This window comes from Myodes glareolus, chromosome 24, assembly GCF_982192425.1.
Source record: "Myodes glareolus chromosome 24, mMyoGla1.1, whole genome shotgun sequence".
Lineage (NCBI taxonomy): Eukaryota > Metazoa > Chordata > Mammalia > Rodentia > Cricetidae > Myodes > Myodes glareolus.
The window spans coordinates 46,067,529-46,091,701 of record NC_142049.1 but is presented as its reverse complement, the minus strand read 5'-3'; the positions used below and the strand labels follow the sequence as shown (position 1 = coordinate 46,091,701).

At 42.2% G+C, this 24,173-nt stretch overlaps 1 protein-coding gene across 2 annotated transcripts in view; it reads right to left on the bottom strand.

Annotated features, from left to right (window-relative positions):
* Tsg101 (tumor susceptibility 101) overlaps positions 1–24,173 on the bottom strand; it is a 31,872-nt gene that overhangs the window by 2,853 nt on the left and 4,846 nt on the right. The window contains exons 2-7 of one of the 2 annotated variants that reach the window (XM_048427017.3): positions 22,895–22,979; positions 18,179–18,244; positions 16,156–16,319; positions 13,915–14,041; positions 10,412–10,478; positions 8,206–8,297 (exon numbers count right to left, since the gene is read on the bottom strand). In XM_048427017.3, coding sequence (XP_048282974.1) covers positions 8,206–8,297; positions 10,412–10,478; positions 13,915–14,041; positions 16,156–16,319; positions 18,179–18,244; positions 22,895–22,979 — 601 coding nt within the window. The remainder of the gene's footprint in view (positions 1–8,205; positions 8,298–10,411; positions 10,479–13,914; positions 14,042–16,155; positions 16,320–18,178; positions 18,245–22,894; positions 22,980–24,173) is intronic. The other variant, XM_048427018.3, reaches the window with a different exon arrangement.

The window sequence follows — 24,173 nt, the reverse complement described above, 5'->3', positions numbered from 1 at the left end:
TCAGCATTCAGAAGTCAACTGTAATTGTATCCTTTTGCTAGAAACAGCTGTAACCAGTAATATGACAGTTCCCAGAGAGTTATGAGAATCCTTCAACAGAACGCTAGACTGAAGGTGGCCTTGGAGCTGCTAAGCTTGAGACCACTGAGCTCTTGCCACTCAAGCCTGACAACCCTAGTTGTCAATTTCTGGGACCCAAGTTAAAAGCTGGATGCAGTGGCCCTCATCTGTTATCCCAGCATTCCTCTCTTGAGAAAGGAGGCAGCAACAGAAGAGCTGGATGGAAGGTCATAGGCCAGCAGCAGAACCAGGAGAGACCCTGCTTCAATATGTGGAAGGTGAGAAAAACGCACACATGCACACATACGCACGCACATATACACCATCATTCAACATACAGGGACACATTTCTTCTCCTGCTAAATGCATCAAAGAGGTGTATTTCTTAAGCTCCATTCACAGACTCATTTTTACTTAAAGGATTAACTGTTCAGGAGTTGAGAAGCAGTTCAGTGGTTAGGAGCACCCATAATCAGGCAGCTCACAAAGGCCTGCAACTGCATTTACATGGGATGTGACACCCTCTTCTGGACACTATGGGAACCAAAACACACACACACACACACCACACACAAATACTAATTTTAAAAAAGGACTTAACTATTCAGTCATTGGGACAGGATAAAGGCTAAATCGAAATCTCTGGTTCCTTACACTGTACTAATTTGTAAAGTATTTTTTAAACAAGGACGAGGGGCTGAAGAGATGGCTCAGTGGTTAAGAGCACTTACTAACTCTTGCAGAGGCTCCACTTTCAGTTCCCTGAACACACATGGACACTTGCAACTGCCTGCACTCCAGTTTCAGGTGCTCTACCCTCTGAGCTCCTGCATGCCCTGGGTACACAAAAACTCACACAAGAGCAAACATGCATGGCATAAAAAGTTAGAACCTACCCAAGAGATGAGAAGACCACTGAAGATGGTTATCTTATTATGTGCCCATTTTGACAAAGCAGAATTAGAAATAGGAGTTTAAAGTCTTTAAAAGACCCCGGTTCTTTACAGGTTAATGGTGGTGCATGCCTTTAATCCTAGTACTTGGGAGGCAGAGGCAGGCGGATCACTGAGGGTTCAAGGTCAGCCTGGTCTAAAGAGAGTTCCAGGATGGTGGTTATACAGAGAAATTCTGTCTCAAAAATCCCAAATCTTAATAACCTATATGAAATTTTATTATGCTTGTCAGACACAAAATGCCCTTGTCCCATGGTCAGGTGCCCAGATAATAACAATGACAGTGTGCCCAATTCCATCTATCTGAGTTGTAGAAGTTATCTGAGCTAACAAAACTCAAGGGTCTTTTTGTATACAAACATACCAACAAATCTGGTTCAAGTTACCATATCTGGTTTAATGGATCATGTCACTCTGATCTTAAATTTCCAACTTCTTTTTTTTTAAACATTTCTTATAGTTTATTTAACTTTTATTTTATGTGCATTGTTATGAAGGTGTCAGATCCCCTGGAACTGGATCTTCAGACAGTTGTGAGCTGCCATGTGGGTGCTGGGAATTGAACCCCGGTCCTCTGGAAGAGGAGTCAGTGCTCTTAACCACTGAGCCATCTCTCCAGCCCCAAATTTCCAACTTCTGTGTTAAAGAACATACATTTAATTTTGGAATTTATATTGTTCTTATAAACTAGGTCAAGGAATTCTCCACAAAAATCCATACAGAAATACAAAAGATCACAAACAGCCCAATCCGCCCTGAGCAGAAAGAACAGTGCGGGTGTTATAAACACAACACAATGCTGGCATAAAGTGGGCGTGCAGACCTGTGAAACAGAACAGAACAGTCAGAAATAACCCCAAGTATCCACTACCATGTGATTTTACGAAAGAAACGAGAAACATGAAAACCTAACATTACCATGTAGAAGACCGAAATTAGGTACCTGTCTCTCACCTGCAAAAATCAACTAAACAGGAGCTAAACTGAAAATTCCAATGGCAAACAGTGCAAACACTTAAAGGCCAAGAATATGACTTTCTGAATCTGTCTTCAACAGCTCAGGAAATAGCAAGTGACAAATGGACCGCATCATATTAAAAGGTACTACACAGCAGAGTGGACACCCACAGAACAGGAGAACATCTCTGTCAACTCTAGCATCCATATGACCTTCAAAAATTAGACATCAAGGGGGCTGTAGGTGTAGCTATGGTGGTTAATCTTTTTTAAAAGTGTATTTCTGTGCTGTGGGTGTCAATATTCACCTTGTGTGCAGGTGCTCGAGGGGTCCAGAAGGGAGCATCCTCTAGGGATTTAGCTAGAACTACAGGGCTGTGAGACATCTAATATGGGTGCTGTGAGCTGAATTCAGGATCTCTCCAAGAGTAGCAAGTGCTCTTAACTGCTGAGCCATTCGCTAGTCCTGCACCTGTGATGTCAATCTTGCTTGTCAGTTTGACAGGGTTTAGACTTACCATGGAAACAAAACTCTGGGAGACATGGTGGGAAGACATAAATGTGGGTGACACCTCTCCACGGGCAGGGGCCCAGGATGAATAAAGAGTAGAAAGAGGGCTGAGCTGCTTGGCTGCAGATGCAGTGTGATCAGCTGTCCTACATTCTTGCTATCCTGGTTTCCTTGGCAAGATGGCCTCTAGCCTCAAACTCTGAGTTAAATAACCCTTCAGTTCATTCTGTCGGGTATTTTTTTACAGTCACTAGAAAAGTAACTAACATGAGGGCTCAGACGGGAGAGCGCTTGCTCGGAATGTACAAACCCTGGGCTCGATCCCTGTTGTCTTACTAACAGGCATGCTACAAACCAGAGGACACAAAGCAGGAGGGTCTGAAATTCAAACAGTTCTCAAAAATAATACAAATGGTCAATAAGTACATGAAAGCTGTTCAACATTTTTCCCCAACAGGGAAATGCAAATAAAAACCACACTAAGACTCTATCTCTCCGAGTCCGATTAGTCATCAACACAATAAAAGCAGTAAACGGTGTTGAGAAGTAAGGTAAAAAAGACTATAGAGCAGCAGCAAGTCCAAGGCTCTTCTTAAGAGTGGAAACAGGCTGCGGCAGCAAAGTCCTGCCTGTAAAGGTCACAGTCCCCGTTAGGCTGCAGATGCTGGGATGAGACCAATCCTAACTTCTTGTCACACAGACTTTACTAAAAACACATCCAAGCTCTCTTGAAATCCAGCAAGCTTTCATACAGGATAAGAATTCTAATCAAAATGTGAAAGATGGCAGTTGGATCTCAATGAGTTAGAGGCCAGCATGGTCTACATGGTGAGTTTCAGAACAGTCAGAGGTACAGTGAGACCCTGCCTCAAAAAACAACAACAAACAAACAAACAAACAAACAGAATAAAACAACCTGAAAACTGAAAGGCAAAATAGAAAATTCATGGGTTTTTGAAGTAGTAAAATGGTGGGGCAGGAGAGAGCTCAGTGGTTGAGAACATGTACTGCACTTCCAAGAGATCTGGGTTCACTTCTCAGGATTAATATGGAGCTCACAGCCACCTGTACTTCCAGTGTGAGGTCATCCATACCCTCATATACACGAATAAAAATAATCTTAAAAAAAAAAAACAACCAAGGGCTGGAGAGATGGCTCAGAGGGTAAGAGCATTGCCTGCTCTTCCAAAGGTCCTGAGTTCAATTCCCAGCAACCATATGGTGGCTCACAACCATCTGTAACGAGGTCTAGTGCCCTCTTCTGGCCTGCAGGCATACATAGATGGAATGCTGTATATATAATAAATAAATAAATATTTAAAAAAAAACCCAAAACATTCTGAATTTTAGTTCAAAATTTAGTGTGCTCCTTGCCACTGAAAGAAGATAAAAGAACTGTTTGAAGCATTTCAATTTTTAGTCAGTTTTTAAACTATTTTTTAAAGTGCTTCAAGAGAAATCATATGTTCTCTGTGTCTACTACAATAAGCCAAGTTCCCACAGACTGATAGTTCTCCAAGCAGGCAGAGCCAGCGTCAGTTTTCAGGACTGTAGATTTCTACACTTCCAGATTAGCAAAAGAAAAAGTCCAGGAAGTGTTGGCACACGTCTTTAATCCCAGCACTCGGGTGGCAGAGGCAAGCGGATCTCTGTGAGTTTGAGGCCAGCCTGGTCTACAAAGTGAGTCAGAGTTGTTACGCAAGAAACCTTGTCTCGAAAAACAAACAGGTCAAAGACTATAATAATAATAATAACAACAACAATAATAACAACAACAACAATAATAAATTCTTAAAACTTTATGTCAGATGATATTCATCACCAAATTTAACCCTTAGGAAATAAAACACAACTTTCCTAGCGTTAGGAAACCAATACCCTCCCCGAGAAGATAATTCCTCAGATAATTAGGCTAATATTTTTAAGTGCTGTAGGACATAATACCGATTTAAGGCCACTCATTTCTCTAACAGTACTTACTGATGACTGCTTCCTGTAAGCCAAAAGGCACCACTTTATATTAGTGAATCTATGATTAACCTATTAGAAAACAAGATAACGGTAGTTTTTCTAATTTTTATTATCTTATTTTTAAAACTTTATGTGTATAGGTGCCTTGTTTGCAAATATGTCTGCATACCACGTGCATGCAGTACCTGCAGAGGCCAGAAGAGGGTGTCGTATTTCCTGGACCTAGAGTTGCAGACAGCTGTCAATCAACTGTGTGCTGAGAATCAAATCTGGGTCCTTTAGAAAAGCACCATGTGCTCTTAACCACCAAATATCTCTCTGCTCCAACTTTTCTGAATTTTCACCTTTAGCCCAAGCCCACAAAATTGCTTCTCAGCCCTGTTTCAAAATATGGAACATAAAAGCACCTGAGGTTGACCTCCAGTCTCCCTTCACACATGTGCACACATATCTGCAAACACATACCACATAGGTACATATATATACATAAATATAAGGGAAAAAAAAGGACAAATAATACTTAGGGACTGAAATTAACAGTGGATAGAAACTACTGGAAACAAAACCCAAACCAAAGATACGTGAGAATGCTACTTACTGTATGGTAACTACGGAGCCTGAGTTATCACAGATTATCTGCTCAGAAAGTGGATCAAACCATGAGGATTATTTCTTCTTATAATAACAATACAAAAAGTTGGTTTCTGAAGTAGGAAGAACCTTCCCAACAACTACGTGCACAGAACTTTCCTTTAGAGTACTGAGTGCCAACCTGGAACTTGGCACAGAGCTTCTGACAGCTTTCACTCAGGCAGACAGAGCTTCAACACTGTTCCAGCTTTGTGCAAGCAATAGCACTCCTGCTCCACAGAAACCCAGACTCAGGTGACCACGGGACAGTAAAGTGACGAAAGCTACCAACAATACATCACATGAGACTCCATTTATTTAAATCATCAGTTTTGAAAAGCAGCCAACAATTTAGCATGAGGCTAAGGTGCCAACAGCCCAGCATGGTCAGATCCAGTCAGATCCAGTACAGGCGACACAGTGTAGCTGCTGTGCGCTCATGGCTGAAACGGTGGTCACAGGTTACGGTACTTTTTTTTTTTTTTTAAATGAACACAGCATTTGCTGAAGTGGTTACTCTTTTCGAATCTCAGATCAAATCTACCTTTAAGTGTATCATTTTCCATAACAGCCCATTTTGAGGATAAATGGAAAATTTCTAAGCCATAAAATTCTTCAAAGTTGATGTTCTGAAATGAATTAACTACAAAAGTCTTTGATGGGCAAAAGGTAATCTACTAAGCCCAATAACCCAACAACCTGAGTTTAATTCCTGGAGTCAGTGCTGGAGAGAGTACAGATTCCCCAGTGCGTCCAAACTAGTGCTGAGAATAGACATTCACAAACAAAAACATTTATAACCGAGATCAAAGGAATTAATTATCTAAGAAACAAGGCAACTAACTGTTCTACTCCCATTCCTCTGCTGCTGCTTGAACCCAAATAGTAGATTTAAAAAAATATTTTCATTTTAAATGTATGAATGTTTGCCTACATGTATTTCTGTGCACATCTTGTGTGACTGGTACTTGAGGCCAGGGCATTGGATCCCTTGGAAAAGCAGCCAGTATTCTTAATCACTGAGCCATCCCATTAGTCCCAAATTTAGAAGTTTTGTTCTTTTTGATTTTGTTCTTTTAAACTTATAGATTGAATTAAAGATATCCTAGCATTTTAATTTCTTATTCAAGTAATTTAAATTATATTGTTTAGGGCCAGACATAAGAACACATGCCTTTAATCCCAGCACTTTTGGGAAGCATAGAAAGGCAGATCTCTGTGAATTCAAGTCTAGCCTGTCTACAAACTTAGTTCTGGGCCAGTGAATTATACAAGGAGATCCTGTCTCAAAATTAACAAAAACAAAAGTTTATTGTATAAAGGGAAGTACATTACAGGAAAGACAAGCATATCTTAATTTACCAAAGCTATGCTACTAGGCGATGACAATTGAAGCAGACGCTGTCTGGGTAGCAAAGGCACAGACATGAGCTCCTGATATCAGAGCTCACGACATCAAAAAACATAACAAATACCAGCCTCGCACCATCCTGTATTCATTCAACCACTTAGCAAAATACATTCGGGTGAGCTACCACACACCAGCTGTTTGAGGAGCTGGCAGCACAGACTGGTAAGAGCGAGTCTGACAATAATACAAAGGAAATAAGCAATGAACAAATTCTCTGAGAACAGCAAGAGATAAGGTAACAGAAACGACGAGGGGCAGGATCCCACAAAGCCTTCTAAGCCCAAAACGTTTATAGTGACTCATGAAATGAGGCTACTAGCAGGAGTGACATCACCGACTCATGTTTGAGTAAGATCCTTCAGGCTGCTTCTGTTAGTATCAAATGCAGGGGCTGCCTGTTCTCATACAGTAATTTAGACGAGATAATGGTGACTCGTACTGACTCCAGATATTCTGAATATAAGATGATTCTGGAGGAATCAAGGACGACTTGAGTTAGACTACAGAATAGACATCAATGGAGATGGGTAAGCTGTGTAGAAAGACGAGTTCAACTTGAGTCATACTGAGTGTAAATCAAGATGTCTGTTAACATCAAGTGGAGACAGCAAGAAGGCAGCTGCATATAAGACTGCAGAGGTTGGAGAGAGGTACAGACTAGGCATAATTCAGCAACTGTGGGTACAGACAAGGTATTTAAAGCTCTACCACCAGAGTAAGGAGTCAAAGTACCAAGAACTAACTAGGGATTCCAACATTATGTGGAGGAACCCGCAGAGACTGAGCACAAGTACCTGTGATATAGGAGGAAAAGAACAAGTGTGCCCGCAGGAAAGGGCATCAAGCTGGCAGCAGCCCGCCGTGTCAGACATCGAAGACAGATCAAGGAGGAGACGGCAGGCACCAGCCACTGGATTTAAACCCAGAAAGCTCACTATGACTCTGACAGAACAGTTTTAAAAGATTGGTAGAGGGAAGGCAAGAAGGGCTGAAGACAGCAAGGACAGACTGTAGTTTCAAGGACGCTTGCTGCACGGAGGAAATGGGGTGGTGCAAATAGGGAAGTGCAGCTGAAGCTTCAAGTTGTTTTAGGGTATTCTTAACGAGGTAAGAAAGGAAATGCTGAAATGGTAACCCAGCGCGAGTTAGAAGACGTAAGCTCCCGCAGAGAAGTCCTCAGGCCGAGCAGAGGGAGCTGAGTAACAGAAGGCGACTGTGTGACAACAGGGAGCCACACTGACGGGGACAGACAGCTGGAAGAAGCAGGCAGCACCAGTGTGCAACCCTTTCATGCATGACTCGGGTGCTTTCTGCGATCGGTGCTCTTACCTGTTTCCACACAGCCAGGCCACAAAGCCCTACGATCTGCTAATAGCTCCTAACCTTACTTTGGGGGCTTTTTCTTTAGGACTATTCTAGCTGTTACCTGCTGGAATAGTGACGGTGACCTTCAGACCCGACTCAACACATGTGAGATTCACCAGTATGAATGTGGCAAACAGGAAAGTAAGTGAACCATCAGCTACACGTTTAGACTTCTAAATGGCAGAACGCTCATTTATAGGATGTTAAATCACATTACGGGACACTGATCACTACAGACTTTCTTTCCTATATGAAAGAATATTCTAAAATTTTATATGTAAAAATGAAACACACTTTTCACAGGAGACCTTGACTTGTGTAAACAATAAAATGCTCATAATACTTACCAACAGTGGTCACTGGAGGCTGGGAAGGGTACTGGGAGCTTGTTGTGGCAGGGTATGGGCCAGCAGGTGGGTAAGGACAGCCAGGATAGGCACTAGAGGAAAGAATACCAAATGTGAAGATGACTCAACACTGAGTGCCATGAGAACCCCACCGAGAAGGTGAAGTTGACACATTACATTACTAAGTAATGAAATTATAGTTTTAGAGATGAAGATATTTATTCAAGGAACAGTGTGTGCAAATTCCACTAATGACACTGGGTTTAAAGTAAACTGTTGAGACAGCATGGCAGTGTGCACCTACAGTCTGGGAAGGAGGCTGAGGCAAGAATATGAGGCCGGGGCTAGAGAGTTGGCTCAGTGGTTACGAGTGCTTGCTGCTCTTGCTGAGGACCCAGGCTTGGTTCCCAGCACCCACATGCTGGCTCATAGTTACCCATAACTCTAGCTCCAGGGGATTCAATACCCTCTTCTGATTTTTGTGGGTACCACACATTCATATGGTACACAGAGATTCATGCAAGCAAATTGCTCATACACATTTAAAGAAAAAAAAAGTCAGGGGTGCTAGTGGTGCACGCCTTTAATCCCATCACTGAGGAGGTAGAGGCAGGTGGATCTCTGTGAGTTTGAGACCAGCCTGGTCTACACAGGGAATTCCAGGAGAGCCAGGAGGACTGTCTCAAAACCAAAGAGAGGTCAGTTTGGGTTATGAAGTGAGACTACCTCAGAAACTGAAAAACAACAAAGTCAACATACACAACAACCTGAAGGTATCGCACACCTATAATCCCAGCATTTGGGAGGCTGTGATGAGTTCCAGACCTGCTGGAGAAATGGCTCAGTTGTTCTTGTAGAAGAGCCAGGTTCAATTTCCAGCACCCACACGGCCGCTCACAACTGTCCGTAACTCCAGTTTCGGGGATCCAAAACCTTCTTTTCACCTCTTAGGGCACCAGGTATGCAAGTGACTCACAGATATACACATGAGAAAAACACTCATACACATAAAATAAATACATCTTAAAAAACGTGAGTTCCTATATATATATATATATATATAAAAACAAACCCAAGAATAGTAAATGGTCAAGCGTTCTTGCTTGGCCCAGACTATATAAGGTTATCTTCACAGAGGTGTTCCTAAGGAAAAGACCCCATTAGTAACAGAAGAGCAATTTTCCATTCTGATTTCTAGTCTACAGAGAATGACAGTATTAAAATTTGTCTGAGGCTTATTGGTAACCTTCAAAGCCTTCAAACATTCAATGTGAAAGCAAGTCTTTACAAAATTTAAAAAACTGTTAAGTGGTGGCGCACGCCTTTAATCCCAGCACATGGGAGGCAGAGGAAGGTGGATCTCTGTGAGTTCAGCCTAGTCTATAAGAACGAGTTCTAGGACAGACCCCAAAGCTACAGAGAAACCCTGTCCCCCCACAAAAAGAAAAAAAAGAAAAGAAAAGAAGAAAAAAAACCTTCTGTTTCTGGGTAGTTCTGTGTCATTCATGTATTCTAATAAATAGTCCTAAATTTAGATTCTAGAAAATCCAAAGTTTCTTTCTAATGATTTATTTTTATTTATCTTACTTAATGAGTCAGGGTCTTGTCATGTTATCCTTGGTTGGCCTGGAATTCATAAATATCACTTTGTCTCTGCCTCTGGAGTGCTGATGCCCAGCTATTTTTACTTTATGGGTGTACTTGTGTGGGTGCCAAGAGACAAAAAAGAATGGTAGGTCCCTTACAGCTGGAGCTCCCAGTTTGGGTACTGTGAACCAAACTCAGGTCACTCTGGAAAAGCAGGAAGTGCTCATAACCAATAAGCCATTTCTCTAATCCCTATGAACTTCTCAAAAAGGAAAGAACAAGTATTTCAAAGCCCCAAACCAATCAAAATCACTGTCATTGCCAACCCCAATCCCATTTTTATTTATTTATTTATTTTAGAAATAAAACAAATTTGCATTTCTCTAGATAACCTGAGACTCTTTTGGAATTATATGCATAATATCTGCAACAAAATACAACCAATAAGCCATAAATGGCAGCCTGAACCTATAATTCCAAGGCTGAACTAGGATTATGAATCTACAGAGCCAGACCTATCTCAAAAATACCAATAAACCTTTCCCTGAATTTCAACTAACCTTATTTAATTTCCCAGTTAGCATTATTTTGATTCCAAACATAATAGAATTTTCATTACCTGGGATTGGGAGGGTATCCAGATGGATATGCGGAGATTCCACTCGGCATGCCTGGCATGTAGGAGGCTAAAAATAATTTTTAACATTTGAAAGTCATATGCACAGTCCTGAATATAAAGGCTGTAGAGTATTACACATCACTGTCAAACCACAGCAAAATTCCACACCAAGAATCCAATCTCAGGCTCAAAACAAAATCAACACTTGTATTTCTTTAAGGAACTAACAGTTCTTTAAGGAATAAATATTTTGAAGTCACTTAGGTCTCAAGTCACTAAACTGTGTGACAACATTCATGCAAACCCCAACAGGAAGTGACTGGCAGAAAGTCAATCTGGTCAGCTCTACAGCCTCACATTCATCTGTAGTTTAGAAGGTCACGCTGGCCCCATCTGCTCTAAGAACTGCTCCTTAGGCAGTAACCTGCCTCTGCATCTAAGAAATCCTGGCACATTGAAGACCATATTGACTGATTTGCACAGCTGGTTTTGTTGGCTTGTTTGAGAACCCAAGACCCCAAATCACTGTAAGAAATCCTATAAAAAACTTACATCCACACCCATCTAGACCGGTTAAAAAAAGCTTGGAAATACTATGGGAAAAAAGTTAAAAGTCGTTAGTCTTCAAGAGCTTTCATTCATTCAGACCCACTTAAGGCCAGTGGTACCGAAGGCTAGCTTTGGCCTCGATGGAAAAGGGCTCGCCTTCAGAGGCCAACTGCACTCAAACTTTCCTTATTAGATCCAATAGTGAATCAGCACTTAAGTCAACAAACAAATGTTTTATTGCCTTCTATGTGATAGGAAGCAGGGTCTGATGAAGGGGAGATGGAGGAAGGTGAAGAGAAAGAAGAGAAGAGAAGAGGATGATAAGAAGGGAAGGCACGAGACGAGAAGGAATCTAGTTGGGGCCACAGAGTCACAAGTGGCTGCGCTCTGTTAATTGTGCTGACAGGGAAAGCAGAGTGCTCTCTATGGGATCATCCAGGGAAGGAGCTAATCTAAACCTAAGAGGTAGAGTAAACAAAAGTGATCCAGTAGAGGAATGACAGATGAAGCGCGAAGAAAAAGAGACACGGAGCCTTCAAAGAATGACCTAGAGGACAGAATATAAGCAAGTAGGAGAAGTACGCTGGGCTGCTTGGAAGCTTAGAAGCCTTTACCAGCCCAACAAATCAGGGTTCACAGCCTTCTTGCTAGAATGTTTCAGTAGATGCTGTAATACTTTGCCTACGTATAATGAAGGATGAGATTCAGTATTTCATTAAAAAACAAAAAAAGTTCCCAAATGTCACAACTCCAGTTCACACACAGACACTTTTCAAGTAGGATCTCTGAGAAAAGGCGAGTCCACTGTTAAGTATCAGCAACACACAAGGTCAATATCATTCACTTCCATGCTACTTTCTCCAATGTGCAAACCAGTATCTCAGAGTAGTAATATTTCTTTTCTTAAAAACTAGTTACTGAAGGGCCTGGAGAGATGGCTGCATGGTTAAGAAGCAAAACACACACACACACACACACACACACACACACACACACACACACACTGTTTGACGGGCTAGAGAAATGGCTCAGAGGTTAAAAGCAAGTACTGCTCTTGCAGAGGGCCTGAGTCCTATTCTCAGTACCCACACTGGCCAGCTTACCAATGACCGCAACTCCAGTTACAGGGGATCTGATGCCTCTGGCTTCTCAGGCACCTGCCCTCATATGCACATACCCACATAAACACACTCACATGCAATTAAAATAAATCTTTTTTTAAAACTGAGGTTTGGATATAATGCTGGCTTTAATTTTATGTGTCTTGAGTGTCTTGCCTGCAATTACTTAGATGCTCCATATGCAAGTCTGGTATCTGAGGGTTCAGAAGAGGGAAAGGATTCCCTAGAAGTAGAATTATAAATAGTTGTAAACTTCCATATGGGTCCTCTGCAAGAGCAACAGGTGTTCTTAACTGCTGGGCTGTCTCTCCAGTCCCATGATGCTGACTTTTTACAGACTCAGTGTCTCACTATGCTGCCCAGACAGGCCCTGAACTCCTAGGCTCACACAATCTCTTGGCTAAACTTCCAAAATCGTTGGAACTACAGGCACACACTATTGTACTTGTTTTTCATAATGTCTTGTAACATGACTCATCATTCAAAAATTACCCTGAAGAGGTAAAAAATGTTCTGAGCAATGATTTCTCTACTATTAACTATTTATTCAAACATGTATCAAAACCTCTTGGCTATTACTTAGGATATGTACGGGAGCAACCCAGACCTTTGTTCACAGTCATGATGATAAGATGGCTACTACCTAAATGTCTAAAATGCTATTAAAACTGGAAGAGATGACAGTACAGTGGTCTCTTAGTGATTGACTTAAACTAGCTTTTCAGTGTCTGATGAGACAGTGAGTGCAAAACTGGACTGCAACATTGACCAGTGCGGTTTTTTTCTGGAATACTGTATTTCCAAAGCCAATGTGAAACTGAAAGAAATACAGAAATGTTCCCTTTGTCTAAGAGGTAACAAAGTGATCTGAGCAAATAAATGAGGGCATCAAACTCGGAAATATTTAGTGCTTTAAACGTAAAACCCTCAGTCAACAGGACTTCACTAAGACAAATCACTAACATCCTTAATACAGGAAGCACTAGTCCTAAAGCCAAGTTTACTCTGGGAGGAAGGGGAGGGAGAGGAGAGGAATCACTTCTTTTACATTCCTATCCTGCCCATGGATCAAGATACTCTTCAGGAAAAACATATTAAAAACAAGAGAATGAATGACTTTAGGTAGAAAGAAATAAAGTTCACATAATTGGTCATCAAAGAGAAGTTTGTCAGAATCACAACTTAAAACACAATAAAAACAGTACAAAACAAAAATGTCAAAACAAGTTAAGTACAACCAACTCTTAATTACCCAGGATGATTGTGAAGTAGCAGCAAGAATCGTTTACATAAACAGAACAGGGACAGAGCTGTCCCAGGAGTGGACCAGACTGTGCCCATGCCCTCATCCTTCCAACAAGGTAGTCATAAATTGGCTGTACCATAGATGAGAAGCACCACAGAGCTAGATGTCCAATTGTGTATACCCAGAATAGCTCAAGGGATGAGCTAGTTGACTGCAATTAATTCTCTAGCACACTGACCCTGGAGTCTCAGAGAGACCTCAGGCTACCTTTCAAATTACACCTGCTTCCCAGGTGGTCAAATAAGGCTTTTCCATGGCATGCATGATTTAAAACTTCTAGCTCCATTTGGTATCTTCTCTTCCACTCTGGAATCCAGAACATCCACACTTCAATTTCTACCCACAGATGGACGCCCAAATACCAGTCTTTGGTAGGAACCTGTATATGTGGACATGGGGCCTCAGGATATCTCCCAAAACTCCACTAACAAGACAAGCTAAAAAGCAAAGTAATATTATTTTTAAGAGTTTTACAAGGCTTCACTTCATTTCTGCAAAATTTAATATCAAATCACAATCATACTTACTGTTTGGTGGCCCTGTTGCGGTGTACGGTGGGTAGGATGCAGAAACAGTGGGACGGGAGAACACTGGGGGCTCCTCTCCAAATATCACAATCATGATCTGAATAAGCTCCAGCAACTCTGACCGTGGCTAAAAAGAGGTGAAACAAGAAATTAAGTCAGAAATAATTATTTCTCGGTAAAATAAAAGAGTTTGGCATTCATTTTGTTGTTGTTATTACTAAAGTCTGAACTCAGTCTGACACTCTTTCACTCCTGGCTTTTTATTACTTGACGTGTATGCACGAGCACACACACCAACCAGTACACACGGAGGTTGGAAGACAACTCTGCAGTTAATTCTCTCCTTCCATCTTGACTTGAGTTTAGGGACCAAACTCATGTCACCAGGCTGTGTGGCCTGTGCCCATACTCACGAAGTCATGTGGCTGACCCCAGCTATTTTCCTGAACACATCAATGTTCACAGCAGACAATGGCTTACATGAGCATGGAAACACGGATGTATCTTTTTTACCCACAGTTCTCCTTCTGCTGTAGTAATCACTTTGAAAAAGTATAGAGCAGGCACAGGCCTTCCAGAAACAGCAACTAGTGAGGATCAGCTCAATAGAAGGGACTGGGCCAGCTCAAGGCCAGGCTCTCACAAGCACACTCGATCTCTAAGTTCTCCGTCTCAGGAGATTAGAGAGCAAAGCAGCATTGCTTTTTCCTGCCCATCTTCCACTTCCAACTTGTGAGTGCACCTGTGTATCTACCCCACTGCCACCACCACTTGGAACTCAAGTGTCTGAGGTTTGGCTTTCTAATGCAGACTGAAAACCACTGGATCTCCACGTATTCTTCAGGCCATCAGCACAGACTGGGACTGTTGAGGTATTCATCCTCAGGGACTGAGGAGCTATTGGGTTCTTAGCCTAATGTATAGACTGCCACTGTTGGTTTACCCAGCACTATCACAGAAACCAACCTCGTAAGTCTTCTTTGTAGGGCTGGAGAGGTGGCTCAGCAGTGAAGAACACTGGCGCAGAGAACCTGGGTTCAGTTCCCAGCACCTACATGTTAGCTCACAACTGCCTGCCAACACCAGATTCAGGGGATCTGACACCCTCTCTTCTGGTTTCCATAGGGACCAGGAACACATGTGGCTCATATACACATCCAAACAAAACATTCATACACAAAAAATAAAAATAAATAAATCTTAAAAAATAAAAAAGCTGGGCTGGAGAGATAGCTCAGCGGTTAAAAGCATTGCATGCTCTTCCAAAGGTCCTGAGTTCAATTCCTAGCAACCACATGGTGGCTCACAACCATCTAGTGCCCTCTTCTGGCCTGCAGGCATACATGCAGACAGAATATTGTATACATAATAAATAAAAAATATTAAAAATAAAATAAAAATAAATAAAATAAAATAAAATAAAAGCTTCCTTTGTAACATATTCACTGTACTGGTTCTGTTTCTCTAGAGAACACCAATACAATACAGGTCTAGGTTATCTGTGGTGCAAATGCTGCCCTGCCAGTTACACTATCGGCAGAAACACAAGATATTATCCTGGACAGCGATATTTTCAAGAATAAGAATGAGTTCCTCAAACAGATCCCATCAGTGTGCCTATTCTTTTTAAATATTTATTTATTTATTATGTATATAATATTCTGTCTGTGTGTATGTCTGCAGGCCAGAAGAGGGCACCAGACGTCATTACAGATGGTTGTGAGTCACCATGTGGTTGCCGGAAATTGAACTCAGGACCTTTGGAAGAGCAGGCAATGCTCTAAACCACTGAGCCATCTCTCCAGCACCCAGTGTACCTGTTTTTATAAAAAAAAAAAAACAAAACTCTACCTCTGAACCTTGTCTGTTTTTATAAGTTTAATTCAAGTAAATAAAAAGAGGAATAAGCATTATAGATTCTATTACAGAACCTTTCCATCTGGTTAGTATAGTAGCTTACGTCTGCATCTTAGTACTTAGGAAACTGAGGCAGTATGGATCTCTACATATTTGAGGTCAGCCTGGATGATACTCTCATAAACCAACCAACCAACTAAAGCCACCACCACCAAAAACCAAACAAAGGAATAAATGACTCTTTTCTAACTGCCTCAGTTCAGTGACTGGTCCACTGTCTGAATTTACCTACTGTCTTTGGAATCTTCCTAAAGTGTAAACTGAAGACAGGTGCTAGTGAGCAGAACATACTTACAATCACTCAAAGAACCACATGATACTTACGTGTTTCCAGTCATGTAGATAAGGTAGGTAGATTTTCCCGTTTGCATCCACATGCTTTCCTGTTTTAATAGTCATTGAACTAGTAGGCTTAACAAAACAGATAGGGGGATTATATGGGTATGTGTCCAGCAGCCACAGGCATATTGGAATATTATATGTATTACCTGAGAGAAAAGAAGAAATCTCAATTACTCTACTTTTACTATTTTCCAGGAGTATAATATATGAAGTTGAAAGGAACAAACATCACCACTACTGCCCGCAAAAGCGTTATTTATATTTAAAATTTAAGCTGTTTCTTGGGGTTTTGGTTTGTAAGCCACACCTGGAAGGTGAAAGTGCTGACGACAAATTCTTTTGACTCAACCTAACATTTGCTGCTTGACTCTTGTCATTCCAGCTGAAGGCCTGGCTGGGAAAGCGGAAGGGAGGAAAGTGACAAACCCACTCCCTTCCAAAGCCAGCTTCTACCCTCCAGCGGTAGCAGGTGCCTTGCTGTGTCTTCCACCAGACCCATGTTTGTGGCAGCTTTGGTGGTAATTACTCAGAATCAGTGCTGTTACCCTCTCCTCTTGTTTATGAACTAGAATCTCAGTTGAGAAACCTGACTACCGTAGTTCAATGGAGGATGTCAAAAGAGGCAACAGTTACCACATTAAGCATAAACCAGTCTTTAGTGCTCTCAAATATCCTAGCAACCATTTCAACACTGAAGTACATGGGTTTCACCTTTACAAAGCCCAGCAGAAAGAAATATGTAAGCATGTTTCACCTAAAGAAATCAGATGTTAGTGGAGTTTCCAAGTTTTTTTTTTTCCTCAGCCCCCAAATACACCTACGATGTGTAATTGTAATACACAAAGCCTTAGGTTTATTACCAACAGTTAGAATTCCCTTTTTTGGAGAATGGCGGGGGGGAGGAGGGGAGAGGAATCCCTATAGTAACTTGGACCTGTATGCTATGGTTCATGAAGAATGGTTGAGGGAAAAGCAGGCTTCCTTTAGATAAAATCAATATTCACACACTTCCACAACCTGCATTCCTCCTCCGGAGCTCATTCCCCCATGCAATAGTAAAGGGAGTTCTAATTAAGTTTACGTTCATCACAGATGCTCTCAGTTAACCTGGGACTATGTCAGGCAAGAATGACTGACAAGTGTGATCTTCCTATGTGCCCTTCTTCTCCCTTTGAACCTCACAGCACTGCAATCACAGAACTGCTGTGTAATATCCCCCACAGGGTGATGCCTGTTCCCCCAGATGATGGCAATATTCTGGTTCCTAGGTTACAGAACTAGGTCACTAGGGCAGGGCCTCTGAAGGTGGTCCTGGCCCGGGCCCCAGCCCCTCTCTCTGGGTACATTTATGTCCTAGCTAGCCATAAGGAATAATTATCAAAATTATAACTGTCCCGAAGCAGAATTGGCTCTTAAGAAACTAAATGCTCACTTGTCACTTATACTCAGCAGAGAATCGGCTGGTTGAGAGAGACAAGTCATTCAAAGTCATCATTACCAATAACATAGCCGTAAGTAACAGGTGCCTTTTACTGTTTGCTTAGTACACACCAGGCTACGTGCCAAGCCTTACATGTGTCGCTTCTATGAACTGTCAGTGCCTGAGTTAGGTACTATTCTCGAACGATGTGAGCGCCCAAGGTCACAAAATTCAGACTGCACAGCAGTAAGACAAATCTAACTGTGTCCCTATTTTAAATTAAAGCACCACTTCACCACAACACAGTCCAGCTTCCCACTGTCAGAAAGGTGTGAACAATGACAGGCTGAAACAGCAGACACCTAAGACCCCTCTACAGTCCTGATCCCACAAAACAGCAAATCCCATCCACTGTGAGGCACCTGTTTGCTGCTAACTGACAGGAAAGTTAAAACAAAGCAAAACTGTGAGGTGCTGCTGCTAAATAAAGGGGAGTCAGAACTGGAGTTAAGAGGCTCTTTTGTCAAGAAGGCCATAAGTCCTTGGCAGCATGTTCTTGTCAGCAGATACACAAATGCCATTTACCTCTATAACGCACAGGGATCGTTCCAGTGAGGTTCACCAGCTCCCTGGAGCTACCATCATTAAAAACTGAAAGGAAAAAAAACAAAATTTAGTCATGAGCATTTTTGTAGAGATCACCATGTAAGCTACTCTTTCAGAGACGCCAGTTAACTAGGAGATGAGGTTAACTTGTCAGTGTTCAGTAATAAGACTCCTTTGTTGACTTGGCTTAAAAAGCCTTGGGCTACCTGTGAAAATGGATCTGAGTGGAACATTCCCAAATACAAGTTTTTGGTCTCCAACTAAGACAATTCCAAGCCAATTTAAAAAAATCAGGCAGTAATGATACACACCTTTTAATCCCAGCACTTGGGAGGCAGAGGCAGGTAGATCTCTGTTAGTTTGAGGCCAGTCTGTTGTACAGAGGGAGTTCCAAGACAGCCAGGGCTGCACAGACTAACCCTGTCTTGAAAAACCCAAAATGAACAAAAAACCCATAATGTTCTGAAATTACTGGGCTGTAGGTCTGAGATGGATGCCTATGGTTATGCCAAAATTATATTCCCAGTAAGTTGTTTTTTAAATAATTTTAAGAATAAATATATCAGTAAATAATAAAAATCATCATCAAGACTGAGTATACTTTAAATGGAGCACTTGTCTAGAATCAAGACCCTGGACTTGATCCCCAGTGATGCTAAAAAGGAGGAAGAAGTCATTGCCTAGTGATGCCATACTAAAAGCTAACCATCATTTCATTTTAGAAGCCCCCTTTGCTGTGGCCAAGTTAGAAGAGTGCCTATGTGCTTTAAGCCTTCAGTTCATCGCCAGCACTGCATAAACTGGGCATGGTGGTACATGCCTATAATCCTAGAGCTTGGAAGATGAAGACAAAATAATCAGAAGTTCAAGACCACCCTCACTTACACAGAAATCCTGTCATTCTCAATCTCAAGGTGGAATCAAACAACCTTAAAAGAGTGTATTAAAAAGAGACACCTCCACAGTTAAGCACCTTCTTTCAACATGTATTTATGTTTACGTTATGTGTGTTTTGCTTGCATGTATATAAGTGGACCATGTGTGCATGGCGGATAGAAGAGGGCATCAGATCCCCTGGAACTGGAGTTACAAGCTATTGTGACTGTCATGCAAATGCTGGGAATTAGACCTAGGTCCTCTGGAAAAGCAGTATGTGCTCCTAACTGCTGAGCCATCTCTCCAACTCACTTACCATGCCTGCCTGCCTGCCTGCCTGCCTGCCTGCCTGCCTGCCTGCCTCTCTCTCTCTTTCATTTGTTTTTGAGACAGAGTTTCATCACTATGTAGTCCTGGGTGGCCTGGAACTCACTCTGTAGACCAGGTTAGACTTGAATTCAGAGATCTGCCTGCCTCACTGGTACTGGGATTAAGGGTGTGGGCCAACACAGCCTGGCTCTCTTTTTTCTTAAGACAAACAAATAAGTAAACAAACAAACAAACCCATATCTTAGGTAAATGGCTATTTTGCTGACACGTATGTCTGTACTATGTACATGCTTGGAGTCCATAAAGGCCAGAAGAGTGGCAGACCCCTTGGAACTGGAGTTATAGACAGTTGTAAGCTGCTGAGTTGGTGGCGACAATGAAAATGAACCTCAATGCCTTTTCTATCTTTTGCATAATTTGTGTTGCATGACTGCTTCATTTTTAATGACCGTGTGGAACAAACACTGTAACACAGGGCAAAGGCTGTACTACGGCTTCGTAGGACACAAGGTCCACACTGTTAAACATACAGAAGAAAGCAGCACTTGTTTACATGAAAGCTGGAGGAGATACTGTCTGATAACCTGATGATCTGTTGTTAGTCTGTGGAGCCAGTTCTCACCCAAACTCCCCCAGAATTCTGAGATAGTTTCTCAGTCACTAGAACCCAACCACATGAGGGGTCCCATGCACTTTACAGGAGTTTGCTATTATGCTTATTACAAACCCTTTCTCTCCAGACCCTTGTCCTGAGCATTGTTTCTCAGTAAATAGACCCATTCTTGCTGAAGAGGTTCCAGGTGCTCTGCAAAAGACAAGTACTTTGCCAGGGAGTTTAGATGTAGTCATGCCTGAAGCTTTGTTGTGATAATTACCACGAAGAAACTTTTTTCCCAAAGTTTCACTGTATTTAAGTATGTAAAAAATAAACTGCCTGGCATCAGACTCCAGAATTGTGAACCAGTCTGGCTAAGCTGTGCTGAACCAAATTTCATTTTTGCCTCTCCACAGAACATTTTGCTGCCAGTTGTGAAGCTTGTAGGGACCCCCATATGGATTCAATATGAAACACCCTTCAAAGGTTCTTGTGTTGAGGTCTCAGTTGCCTACTGAGGGGCCCCAGAGAAGTGACCAGACCATGGGAACCACAGCCTCAGCAGTGAATCAATCACCAAAGTGTTCACAGTGATGGCATTACTAAAGTGGGTAGACCAAGCTGGAGCAGCTCTCATGCCAGGCCCCCCCCCCCCCTTCCTTTATTCCCTTACTTAAACAAGTGAGCAGCTTTCCTCCACCATATCCCTCTGCCATGATGCTTTCCTCACCTCAGGCCCACAAGAAAGGAGTCAAGAGATCACTGACTGAAGTCCGAGACTGAACCACAGCCTCTCCTGCAAGTTGGTGGATTTCCCCAGAGAACCTCTCAGTGAGAAAAGCTGACACGTGCTATAACAAACAAGGCAAGCACACACAGCTACGCTGGTGACACCAGCTCTTCTGCTGACAATTGTCTAACTTTGTGCATCTTAGAGTTACAATACATTCTTGAAAGCACCTGGGACACTGAGGCAGGAGGTGAATTCAATGACAGCTTGAGCCATGTAGTAAGTTCCAGGACATCTTAGGCTAGAATTAGACCTTATCTTAAAAATCAAACAAAACAAAAATATTCCTATGTTGAAACATAGGAATACATTTAAATTTACAGTGTTGTTTACTCTAAAAGTATTCTGATAATAGATTAGGTTGGGTTTAGCCATATAAAATCTGTGTGATGGTGTTAGAATCTATCAGTTTTGAATAACAGTTTCAGCATGCAGTAAAAGCCACACGCCTTTAATCTCATCTCTTAGGAGACAAAGGCACGTTGATCTCTTGAGTTGGAGTCCAGAGCCTGGCCTACTGGAGCCACTTTGGCATTAATTTTGGTACCATGAGGAGTTTCATAGTCAATGCATTATGTGGACAGAAATAAGGCAGACCCTGTTACCTCCCACCTCTCCACAGGACCTACTGTTTTCAAGCCATGCAGTGAACGCAGTTTACAAAGTCTCAGTGACAAAACCCAGTTTTCTGCCTCCTGAGCCAAGGATCTCATAGTGGACAGGAGGCAACATGGCTTCCTCTCAGCTCTGGCACCCTCACGTGTTCAAAGTGGGACTAATGGGACTGTAGAAGCATTCCGTGAGGACAGAAAAGCCTGCTGCACTTAAAAATAAACAAATGAATAAATACTCCAGGTGTTACTTCAGTTACAAATTTATCTTGTCTCAGAATAAAGACAAACTGGCACCTAAAACTGAAGACCGTTATTAAAAAATATTTTGCAGCCAGGCAATAGTGGCTCACACCTTTAATCCCAGCATTCAGGAGGCAGAGGCAGGTGGATCTCTTTGAGTTCAAAGCCAGTCTGGTCTACAAGAGCTAGTTTCAGGACAGGCTCAAAAACTACAGAGAAACCCTGTCTCAGAAAACAAAACCAAAACAAAAACCAAAAGTTTGCAGGTTTATAAAACATAAGGGATAGTTAGTCCCAAGTTGTCGTGAGCTGTGCTCCTGAAAAGAGGTGCTATGGGGAAGGGGGTGCTGAGCATCAGGAGCTAAGATCCTGTAAATCCCTGCATGGCATATCACCTCTCAGCTTCACCACAGGCTGCACTTTGGCGCACCGATGAGCCTAAGACATCCTGCTACAGTGAAACCTAGTTTTAAGAACTGAGAGACGAGGGGAGACAGACACAGAGACAGGCAGACTGATTGACTGACTTCATTTAATGCCCAGGTTGGCCTAGATTCCTAGGCTCAAGTCATCCTCCCATTCCAGCTTCTTGAGTAGCTGAGACCACAGGCTCATGCTTCCAGGATACACATGTAATGTTTAATCTGTAACTGGTAAAACTTAACCACAGAATTCTGCCTTTAACCTACTGCCTCAGTGGCTCTTAGCAACTGTCTTTACAACTCTGGTAAAAGGCCTGGCAGACGACTCCTGGGCAAGGGCACCCGCTGCAGAGCCTCAAGACCCGAGTACAATCCCCGTAACTGACACGGTGAGAGGAGAACAGACTCCTCTAGGTTGTTGCCTGACTGACACGTTTGCTGTAGCATGCTTCTTTAAATATTTTTGGGGAAAAAAAAACCTTAGAAAACGATAAACTAAATTATCTTTAAGTTTTCCTCCTATGGGCTGGAGGTATGCATGCTCATATGAGACTTTAGGTGTGATCTCCAGCACAGAAAAACATATCTCCCAAGCCTAAACTTGTGTAGTATTGTGTCAAGGTAACACTTTTTTAGACTTGGAAGCACTCGACAGACGCTTTTTTTTCAGACATATACTCTCCTGTGTCCTGACACCTTTATTAGGCGTAAGTTCAACCCTTCAGTTGGAAACCCAACAAACTGAAAAGGAAAACAAGAAAACTGTAGCTAAGAACACAAGGAACAAACTCAAACACAGTGATGGATATTCTTGATACATTAACTTACCATACGAATCCAATACCGGTTTGAGATCTTTGTACATAGCGATGACATTGACAGTCTGACGGACAGTTAGATCTCTGTATTTGTACTGAAAAGAAAAAAGTACAAACTTTACTCAAAACCAATGTACATCACTTTATTGACCGATTTGCTTTCTTTTTTGAAACAGAGTTCTGTGTAGCTCTGGCTGCTCTGCAACTCACAGAGAGCCACCTGTCTCTGCCTCCCAAGTGCTGGGTGGTGCGTGTGCCACCACCACCAGGCTGGATTTTCTGAAATTGTTATTTCCTTTGTTGCCGTCTTCTTGAATCTCCTAGTCATCACTGACATTGATGTCCGAGGGCCCCAGGCTCTCATCCCTCTACTGCCACCTACGTGAACTCTCACTGGAGCTGCGCACTACTACGTTAGCACTTTTATTCTGGTTCAAAGGCCCCATCCAAAGGGCTCGGCGGTTAAGAGCAGGTAAGAGCACTAGCTATTCTTCCAGAGGCCCCAGGACGGATTCCCAGCATCTACATGGCAGTTCACAACACTGTGTAACTCCAGAATCAAGGGAGCCAATGCCCTCTTCTGGTTTCTGCAGGCAGTAGGCACGCACAGGTGCATGGAAATACATGCAGGCATTAAAAAAAAAAAGTTCCCGCAGGGAGGTGGTGGCACATGCCTTTAATCCCAACACTCGGGAGGCAGAGGCAGGTGAATCTCTGTGAGTTCGAGACCAGCCTGGTCTACAAGAGCTAGTTCCAGGACAGGCTCCAAAGTTAGAGAAACCCTGTCTTGGGGGGAAAAAATTCCTATAAAAAAAAATTTATGGGGTTTCTTTTTGTTGACTAATCTAGCTGCAAAACAATGGTCTGCCTCAAGTCCTAAGACGCTGGGGAATTACAGGCTACTCAAAAACTATGCTGTGTTTTTCTCTTTTATCAAAATCTTTCTCTGTAATATTCACTGTCAAGATCCATGATGCTGCAGCAATCACTCACCCACTGGTCTTTTCTCCACTCTAAATGAGCACACTGCTTTAGGCATATCTGGCAGGAGCTAACTGATCATAACACACTGACACTCACAGGTTGACAAGCTCCATCCAAGCAAAGCTCTTAATGGGCTTGTCTTAAAAAGCAGAAAACACTTAGCTGCTGGGGATGTCACCCAGAGGGAAAGCTCACCCAGCATGTCTATAGTCTTAGGTTCAATTCTCTCAGTACAGAAAACAAAACAAAACCATAAATAAGTCATCAGTTATTCCAACAGACTAATACAAGCACAAAGCAAGCAT